This window comes from Arachis hypogaea, chromosome 16 (assembly GCF_003086295.3).
Source record: "Arachis hypogaea cultivar Tifrunner chromosome 16, arahy.Tifrunner.gnm2.J5K5, whole genome shotgun sequence".
NCBI classification, from domain to species: Eukaryota; Viridiplantae; Streptophyta; class Magnoliopsida; order Fabales; family Fabaceae; genus Arachis; species Arachis hypogaea.
The window spans coordinates 113,790,436-113,801,079 of NC_092051.1; the positions used below are offsets into that span (position 1 = coordinate 113,790,436).

Here is a 10,644-nt window from a genome sequence, read left to right on the forward strand (position 1 = left end):
AGCTTAGTGATAGAAACACATTATAATTCTGAATAAATTTAGATTCCATTCCTAAAAAGAACATCTTTTGGCCAAACACATCTAGCTAACTTCAAAACAAAATTTGTTAGGATTGAAACATAATGCAACTAAAGCAAACTTCAATAGCCCACAAGTTAATTAATTTCACCCAAAATCAATTTTATGAGAAGTAGAACGAAATACAGAGAGTCTAGAGGTGCCTTCATGCAGCAAAGCACAAGTCTCACACAACTCAAGTTGATATATATTTTCGCAAAAGAATAAATAGTTCTTTTCAGTTTTCACTTATTCCAAATAAAAATTAACACAACAATAACAAGAGTCACACCGACACACACATCAAATAATCAACAATAACAATCTCAGAGCTTTAATTAACTTTGCCACAAGAAAGTAGCATTTGCATTCTCATCACTGCAATAGAGACAAGGATGCTGCTGAAACCCCTGTGATTGAAGCAACTTCCTAGCTAAAATCACAACTTCTCTGTTACTTATCATACCAGGATTCTCCTTCAAAACCATCTGAACGGCATTGCTGAATGCACCATAAGCCTTTGCACTCACTTCGTTCGGCCTCATGTCGGCAGATGTCTCGTCAGGCTGGCAGCCACTCAGCAGAACGCCGTTGTCCGCCCGAAGCGGTGTGGACAATTCAGGATCCGGCAGGGGAAGCCGGAACCTCAGGCTGGCTTCCTCACCGAAGGATTCTAACAAGTGTGTTCCAATGTCAGTGGTGTTTATTTTTGTTAGCGATGAAAGGTGCTGCAATATGGACTCAAAGGGAATTGTCTTTGGGGTGTAAGTGTAATTTTTCGGTGCTTCACTTTTGGAGATTACTGATGATGGCCCGATTTGTTCCTTCTCTTTGTCGATTAGGCCGCCGCTGTGGCATGAGTCTGACAGGATTGTCAGGCTCGCGCCACTAGGCAGCCGGTTCACCAGTTGCCGAAAATCCAAATCTATATTAATTGACAACAATAGTGAAGGAATTAGTTCAATAACTAACATGTTACCTTTATTAAGATGGCTATTACGGTTTAAAACGTAATTACAAGGCATGTGATCTAGTTTAGACCACGTATCCTGCCCTGCTTTTTTTAGTTTAGTTTTTGAGTTACATAACTGAAATTTATTGAATAACAATGTAAAGGATTATTTTAATTTCTAGCTATAGCTTCGATCCTAATTTTCTCTCTAAGTTTCAAAAAAATGTATTCTTTTTAAAAGTTTTATTTTATCTTATTTTAATTTTTTAATCAAAATTACTATAGAAAAACATGACATTTTTTAAAAGAAAGGTTTTAATTTTGTCCAAATAACAAAAATAAAATAAATAAAACACTTGGGATAATTTTAAACGTTAATATGAAATTAAAATTTAATCTAAACATTAAGAAGTAAAAGAGTATTTAGCTTGTTAAGCTTTTGATAGATTAACCTTATTCTATATGAAAGTTAGTACCTCCTGCTATAAGAAATCCATTAGAAAATGACTTGCCAAATTTAATATAAACATTATTTATCTAAAAAAATGGCCATTTTCGTTTTCTAATTATTGTCTCTTAATTTTATTTCTTCTATTTTTAGAATTTTTTTTAAAATAATATTTCCAAGTATAAAAAAAATTATATCTGTTATTTCAAATTTTCCATCGGAAAACCATGAAAAATATATAGTAAACAGAAATAAGGTGGTATTTAAAAAATACGAACTTTAAATAAAAGTCAAATACACCTTAATTGTGATCTAATTAGTGCATCTTTTGATTATATGATTTTGCAAACAATTTAATGAACAAAAATATCATGTTTACGCAAAAAAAAAAAATTAGTCACTAAATTAACTATCGTATATTTGTTTATAAATATATATATTTTATTATTATTTTTTTCATTTTCAATATGTCTTATGTACGGATTTTTAATTTTTTATATACACGTAAAAATTGATAATACATACCTGTGATAAGATTGAAGTCACAAGGCACAATTGCTTCCTCTTGGCGGAATGGATGGCCACGTTTCTTTGAAGGGATCCTGGTTCCATGTCCACTGTAGTGAAAGTACAGAACATCCCCAGCTTTGGCTGCATCCACCATGCGAGCCAGCGCCAGCTTGATGTTGGCACCGGTGGGCAAAGGCAAAGATGAGCCGGGTGCATCGGTTAGGACCTCAATGTTCGCAGGTTCAAACTCAAAGCGCTTCACTAGTGTGTCCCTCATAGCCAGCACATCGTTTATGCAGCCATGCAACTCGTTAGGGGTGTTATAGTAATTGCACCCCACCAAAACAGCTTGCCTCTTGCTCTTTCCCTCCATATTTTAGAGTTCTGATTCTGGTGGTTTAATCGAGTGTTTTAATTTCTTAGTGTATGCGCCTAGAGAGATGATTGATTCATGTCCATTATCCTTCCAATGGAGTGGATTTATAGTTCTTGGAGTAGCATTGTTCATTGGCTTTGAATTTGATGCAAGCAATCTTCTACCTCTTGTATTGTTGTCTTTCAAGCGAGGGAAATTATTATTTTTTAAGAAGTATTAAATAAAGAAAATTTTGTAAGTGTAAAAGAGTTTGTTAATCAACCTATGATTAGAAATTTATATTGTTACTTTCGGGCAAGACTATACTGATATGTTAAAGATTGTGACTGGGGAAGATTAGGTTTTAACTTCATTGGGTAAATGGAATGGAAGAGAAAAATGTGACTTTCTTTTTTCTTTATTAGGCATATAATAACATATGATTCTTCACTGTGTGCCTAAAAATAAAACTATATATTATTCATATACCGAATTACCCATACACGACTTGAATTTTGATCCAACAATACATAGTGGCTTGAAAGTTTGGCCTAAGTCATGGGAACCTCTAGTAGAGTCTTGACGTATGAGAATAATCAACCAATTGAAAAATTATATTTTATCTAAGCTAATAATCTGAAGCAACACATGGTCACATGGAACTTGCTTAAGCTAACGATTAATTTATACTTGCCCACAACTCATCCACTCATTCCATATCTAGGTCCAACCTAACTAAGATAAGCTTTCTAAATTTATTTTGATCAAAATAAAATATTATCATTATTTCATTATTATTATTTATTATTATTTTGATATGTTCTGTTCATAAAATCGCAGTGACTTCGAGTTCTTAATTAGCTTGGCCATTGAAACGGTCCTTGCGTGCAAGCAAACCGCATATTTTTTGGGATGTTCCCACCGGATATCCATCATTTATATATCAATTTATAAAGCAATAAATTTTTTATTATGTTTATATAATATGGTGGATATTCTAATGGATTCTATAATTATCTTAATGAATTATATAATTATCTTTACAATAAAACTCTACATTCAAACAAAATACTTAACCAAATCTAACCAAATTGTTATAATAACTTTTTAAATTACGCACCTCCTTTTCCTTCTCCGTTTTTTTCTCATTTTTCTTCTCTTTCTCTGTTTCTTTTTCCTTCTCCTCCTCTTTTTTCTTCTTCTTCTTCTTCTTCTTCTTCTTCTTCCAAATTCGCGCACGCAGGTTCTTTTTTCTTCCTTTCTTCTTCTCTTCCTCTTTTTCCTCCTCCAATGTTGTGTCTTCTTCTTTTTCTTTTTTTTCTTTTTCTTTTTTCTTTTTCGTTATCGTCATCTCCAATAACACCAACATTTTGCAAACATCTTTATTAGTTCTAATTGTCTCTACTGACATCATTAAATAATTTCGGTTCATTTCTTAATTTATTTCGGTTCATCTGTGTGTTAATTAAGGTTTACTTGATGCTGCTGATATGTATTGATCAAAATTTTTATTCGTTAAGTAATTTCGGTTTATATCTTAGTTTAATTGAGATTCATTTGGATTCAAAAATGAATTCGATGTGTTTTTGTTAATGATTGAGTCTTTTTGACTGTTTGTTCAAATCAAAACTAATTTTAGTTCATTTGTGTACTAATTGAGGTTCACTTGATGTTGCTAATAAATATTGACTAAATTTTTTATTCTTTAAGTAATTTCGGTTTATTTCTTAGTTTAATTGAGGTTCATTTACATCCAAAAATGAATTTAATGTGTTTTTGTTGATGATTGCATTTTTTTTACTGCTTATTCAAATCTGAACTAATTGAATGGAATAGAGTAGAATCTAATGCAATTGAATAAAGTGATAATGAATAATTTCATTCTTCTTTGCAAAAAAATATGGTCAATATTTATCAGCAGCATCAAGTGAACCTCAATTAATACAAACACATCGAATTCATTTCTGGATCCAAATACACCTCAAATAAACTAAGAAATGAACCAAAATTATTTAAAAAATAAAAAATTTGGTCAATACTTATCAGCAGCATCAGGTGAACTTCAATTAACACACAAATGAATCGAAATTAATTCACAAATAAACCGAAATATACTAAAAAATAAACTGAAATTATTTAATGATGGTGTAACACCCCGTTACCCTAAACCTTACCTCGCGCCATAGAGCAAAGGATAACAAAGTGCCACAACAGTTCTAAGGCTGATATAATATTATATATACATATATAGAAAGAAATAGTAATACCAGAAGCCCAATGAAGGAATAAAAGCTCAATTTGCGTAAAGTGGAATTACGAAACGCGAAGCGTTCACACACGAAAATTAAACGTATAGATACGAATAGACAAGACATAATATATGTAAAACCTTGAAGATAGCTCCAAGATACACAAGGTAATACTTAAGTTAAACAAGACATATATATAAGTATGATATACAAAAAGAAGACTAGTCATAGCCTACGGAGTTTAGGCCGGCCAGTCAAACTGAATACAATAGAGTTTGAAGTTTAAAACAGCAGCAACCTATCTCTTAAAGTTTTTCAGAAATAAAGCCTCTAAGGCAACAATGTTAAATATATAAAAGGTGAGGGTACTTGGTGCACAAAATTGTGATCTCTAACACGGCGCCAAAAACTTGGTACGCACGATTGTAATCTCAACTCTTTTTCACAACTCCGCACAACTAACCAGCAAGTGCACTGGGTCGTCCAAGTAATAAACCTTACGTGAGTAAGGGTCGATCCCATGGAGATTGTCAGCTTGAAGCAAGCTATGATCATCTTGTAAATCTCAGTCAGACAGATTTAAATGGTTATGAGGTTTTGGGAATTAAAACATAAATAAAATATAAAATAAGATAGAAATACTTATGTAATTCATTGGTGGGATTTCAGATAAGCGTATGAAGATGCTTTGTTCCTTCTGAACCTCTGCTTTCTTACTGTCTTCATTCAATCATTCGTACTCCTTTCCATGGCAAGCTGTATGTTGGGGGATCACTGCTGTCAATGGCTACCGTCCGTCCTCTCAGTGAAAATGGTCCAAATGCGCTGTCACCGCACGGCTAATCATCTGTCGGTTCTCACTCATGTTGGAATAGGATCCATTGATCTTTTTGCGTCTGTCACTACGTCCAACACTCGCGAGTTTGAAGCTCGTCACAGTCATCCCTTCTCAGATCTTACTCGGAATACCACAGACAAGGTTTAGACTTTCCGGATCTCAGGAATGGCCGCCAATAATTCTAGACTATACCACGAAGACTCTGATCGTGAACTAGGAGGCTAAGAGATATGCATTCAAGCTTGTTTTCATGTAGAACGGAAGTATTTGTCAGGCACGCGCTCATAAGTGAGAATGGTGATGAGTGTCACTTGATCATCACATTCATCATGTTCTTGTGTGCGAATGAATATCTTAGAATAAGAATAAGCTTGAATTGAATAGAAAAACAATAGTACTTTGCATTAACTCATGAGGAACAGCAGAGCTCCACACCTTAATCTATGGGGTGTAGAAACTCCACCGTTGAAAATACATAAGTGATAATGGTCCAGGCATGGCCGAATGGCCAGCCCCCAAAACGTGTACAATATGATCTATGATAGCATAAAACTGATCAAAGATATAAAATAAATCACTAAAAGTAGTTTTTATACTAAACTAGTAGCTAGGGTTACAGAAAATAAGTAACTAAGTGCAGATAGTGCAGAAATCCACTTCTGGGGTCCACTTGGTGTGTGCTTGGACTGAGCATTGAAGCTTTCACATGTAAAGACTCTTTTTGGAGTTAAACGCCAGCTTTGGTGCTAGTTTGGGCATTTAACTCCAGCTTTTATGCCAGTTCTGGCGTTTAAAGCCAGAATAGGGTAGAAAGTTGGCGTTCAAACGCCAGTTTGCGTTATCAAAACTCGGGTAAAGTATGGACTATTATATATTGCTGGAAAGCCCAGGATGTCTAATTTCCAACGCAATTGAGAGCGCACCAATTCGGTTTCTATTGCTCCAGAAAATCCAACAACATCTGAAGTCCCTTTTCAGCCTCTGAATCAGATTTTTGCTCCGGTCCCTCAATTTCAGCCAGAAAATACCTGAAATCACAAAAAAACACACAAACTCATAGTAAAGTCTAGAAATGTAATTTTTATTTAAAAACTACTAAAAATATAATAAAAATTAACCAAAACATACTAAAAACTACTTAAAAACAATGCCAAAAATCGTATAAATTATCCGCTCATCACAACACCAAACTTAAATTGTTGCTTGTCCCCAAGAAACTGAAAATCAAATAGGATAAAAAGAAGAGAATATACTATAAATTCCAAAATATCAATGAAACTTAGCTCCAATTAGATGAGCGGGACTAGTAGCTTTTTGCCTCTGAACAGTTTTGGCATCTCACTTTATCATTTGAAGTTCAGAATGATTAGCATCTATAGGAACTCAGAATTTAGATAGTGTTATTGATTCTCCTAGTTCAGTATGTTGATTCTTGAACACAGTTACTTTATGAGTCTTGGCCGTGACCCTAAGCATTTTATTTTTCAGTATTACCACCGGATACATAAATGCCACAGACACATAACTGGGTGAACCTTTTCACATTGTGACTCAGCTTTGCTAGAGTCCCCAATTAGAGGTGTCCAGAGCTCTTAAGCACACTCTTTTTGCTTTGAACAACGACTTTAACCGCTCAGTCAGAGCTCTTAAGCACACTCTTTTTGCTTTGAACCATGACTTTAACCGCTCAGTCTCAAGCTTTTCGCTTGACACCTTCACGCCACAAGCACATGGTTAGGGACAGCTTGGTTTAGCCGCTTAGGCCAGGATTTTATTCCCTTGGGCCCTCCTATCCATTAATGCTCAAAGCCTTGGATCCTTTTTACCCTTGCCTTTTAGTTTAAAGGGTTACTGGCTTTTTGCTTTTGCCTTTTGGTTTAAAGAGCTCTTGGCTTTTTCTGCTTGCTTTTTCTTTTCTTTTTTTTCTTTTATTTTTGCCAATTTTTTTTCGCAAGCCTTGTTTTTCACTGCTTTTTCTTGCTTCAAGAATCAATTTTATAATTTTTCAGATTATCAAATAATATGTCTGCTTTTTCATCATTCTTTCAAGAGCCAATAATTTTAACATTCATAAACAACAAATTCAAAAATATGCACTGTTCAGACATTCATTCAGAAAATAAAAAGTATTGTCACCACATCAAAATAATTAAACTAATTTCAAGGATGAATTCGAAATCATGTACTTCTTGTTCTTTTGTAATTAAAAATATTTTTCATTTAAGAAAGGTGATGGATTCATAGGACATTCATAGCTTTAAGACATAGACACTTAGACACTAGTGATCTTGTAATAAGGTACAAACATAAATAAAATATAAAGCATAATTTTTGAAAAAAAAACAGAAAAATAAGAGCTAGTTCTTCCTTAGTGATGGCGGCTAGTTCTTCCTCTTGAAGATCCAATGGAACACTTGAGCTCCTCTATGTCTCTTCCTTGCCTTTGTTGCTCCTCCCTCATAGCTCTTTGATCTTCTCTAATCTCATAAAGAATGATGGAGTGCTCTTGGTGCTCCACCCTTATTTGTCCCGTGTTGGAACTTAATTCTCCTAGGGAGGTGTTAATTTGCTCCCAATAGTTTGTGGAGGAAAGTGCATCCCTTGAGGTATCTCAGGGATTTTATGATGAGGAATTTCCTCATGCTCTTGTTGAGATCCATGAGTGGGCTCTCTTGTTTGCTCCATCCTCTTTTTAGTGATGGGCTTGTCCTCTTCAATGAGGATGTCTCCCTCTATGACAATCCTAGCCGAATTGCAGAGGTGACAAATGAGGTGAGGAAAGGCTAACCTTGCCAAAGTGGAGGACTTGTCAGCCACCTTGTAGAGTTCTTGAGGTATAATCTCATGAACTTCCACTTCATCCCCAATCATGATACTATGGATCATGATGGCCCGATCCACAGTTACTTCGGATCGGTTGCTAGTAGGAATGATATAGCGTTGGATGAACTCCAACCATCCTCTAGCTACAGGCTTAAGGTCCGATCTTCTCAATTGAACCGGTTTGCCTCTTGAGTCACTTTTCCATTGAGCTCCTTCCACACATATGTCCATGAGGACTTGGTCCAACCTTTGATCAAAGTTGACCCTTCTAGTGTAGGGGCGTGCGTTTTCTTGCATCATTGGCAAGTTGAACGCCAACCTTACATTTTCCGGACTGAAATCTAAGTATTTCCCTCGAACCATTGTAATCCAATTCTTTGGATTCAGGTTCATACCTTGATCATGGTTCCTAGTGATCCATGCATTTGCATAGAACTCTTGAACCATTAAGATTCTGACTTGTTGAATAGGATTGGAGAGAACTTCCCATCCTCTTCTTCTAATCTCATGTCGGATCTCCGAATACTCACTCCTTTTGAGCTTGAAAGGGACCTCAGGGATCACCTTCTTCTTGGCCACAACTTCATAGAAGTGGTCTTGATGGACCTTTGAGATGAATCTCTCCATCTCCCATGACTCGGAGGTAGAAGCTTTTGCCTTCCCTTTTCTCTTTCTAGAGGTTTCTCCGGCCTTAGGTGCCATAAATGGTTATGAAAAAATAAAAAGTAATACTTTTACCACACCAAAATTAAAGTATTTTCTCGTCCTCGAGCAAAGAAGAAAGAATGAAGGAGAAGAAGAAGAAAATAGAGGAGATAGAGGGTGAGGGTGAGTTCGGCCAAGGGGGTATAAGGTGTTTGTGATGTGTGAAATTGAAGGAGTGATGAGGGGTATATATAGGAGTGGGGGGGTTAGGTTCGTGTATTTGGGGTTGGGTTTGGGAGGAAAAAAGAGTTTTGAATTTGAAGGTAGGTGGTGTTCTAGGGAAAAGTGAATGAGGTGATTGGTGAAGGATATTTGGGGAAGAGGGTAAGATTTGATAGGTGAAGGGTATTTGGGGAAGAGTGTTATGGAAAGGTGTGAAGAGGAGAGAAGAAGAGGTGGGATAGGTGAGAATCCTGTGGGGTCCACAGATCCTAAGGGGTCAAGGACTTAGCATCCCTACTCCATTTAGGCGTGAAAAACGCCCTTAGAGTGCAATTCTGGCGTTAAATGCCAGATTACTGCTTATTTCTGGCGTTTAACGCCAGCTTTTCTCCCTTTTTTGGCGTTTAACGCCAACTTGGTGCCCTGTTCTGGCGTTAAACGCCAGTCTGGTGCCTATTTCTGGTGTTAAACGCCTAGAATGCTACTCTTACTGGCGTTTAAACGCCAGTACGCTCTTCCTCCAGGGTGAGCTATTTTTAATGCTATTTTTCATTCTGTTTTTTTATTTTTCAGTTGTTTTTATGACTTTACATGATCATCAACCTAAAGAAAATATAAAATAATAATGGAAAATAAATAGATATAATTAAATGTCATTGGGTTGCCTCCCAATAAGCGCTTCTTTAATGTCAATAGCTTGACAGTGAGCTCTCATGGAGTCTCACAGATAATCAGAGCAGGGTTGGGGCCTCTCAACACCAAACTTAGAGTTTGAATGTGGGGGTTTTGTTTGACTCTGTATTGAGAGAAGCTTTTCATGCTTCCTCTCCATGGTTACAGAAGGAGAACCTTGAGTCTTGAATACAAGGTAGTCCTCATTCAACTTAAGGACCAACTCTCCTTTGGCAACATCAATCACAGCTTTTGCTGTGGCTAGGAAGGGTCTGCCAAGGATGATGGATTCATCCTCATCCTTTCCAATGTCTAGGATTACGAAATCAGCAGGGGTGTAAAAGCCTTCAACCTTCACTAGCACGTCCTCTACTAGTCCATAAGCCTATTTCATTGATTTGTCTGCCATCTCTAGTGAGATTCTTGCAGCTTGTACCTCAAAGATTTCCAGTTTCTCCATTACAGAGAGTGGCATGAGGTTTATCCCTGACCCCAGGTCACATAGAGCCTTCTCAAAGGTCATGGTGCCTATGGTACAAGGTATGAAGAATTTTTCGGGACCCGGTTTCTTCTGAGGTAATGTCTGCCTCATTGATGCATTCAGTTCATTGGTGAACAAGGGGGGTTCATCCTCCCAAGTCTCATTACCAAATAACTTGGCATTCAGCTTCATGATTGCTCCTAGATACTTAGCAACTTGCTCTTCAGTGATGTCTTCATCCTCTTCAAAGGAAGAATATTCATCAGAGCTCATGAATGGCAGAAGGAAGTTCAATGAAATCTCTATGGTCTCTGTATGAGGCTCAGATTCCTTTGGTTCCTCAAAGGGAAACTCCTTTCTATCCAGAGAACATCCCATGAGGCTTTTCTCAC

The 10,644-nt window shown here is 36.4% G+C and overlaps 1 protein-coding gene across 1 annotated transcript; it reads right to left on the reverse strand.

The window, feature by feature from the left end:
* Positions 1-244: 244 nt before the first annotated feature.
* On the reverse strand, positions 245-2,550 carry LOC112754681 (metacaspase-9). Its single transcript, XM_025802392.3, has 2 exons — positions 1,983-2,550; positions 245-982 (listed from the first exon to the last, which is right to left on the reverse strand). Exons 1-2 carry the CDS (start codon positions 2,338-2,340, stop codon positions 396-398), a joined length of 945 nt encoding a protein of 314 aa, XP_025658177.1. The 5' UTR covers positions 2,341-2,550; the 3' UTR covers positions 245-395.
* Positions 2,551-10,644: the final 8,094 nt, after the last annotated feature.

Bases quoted from the DNA above. Each gene is read 5' to 3' on its own strand.
- LOC112754681 (XM_025802392.3), bottom strand. From the start codon at position 2,340: ATGGAGGGAAAGAGCAAGAGGCAAGCTGTTTTGGTGGGGTGCAATTAC. The intron at 983-1,982 runs GTATGTATTATC...CAATTAATATAG, and splicing joins TGACTTCAATCTTATCACAG to ATTTGGATTTTCGGCAACTG.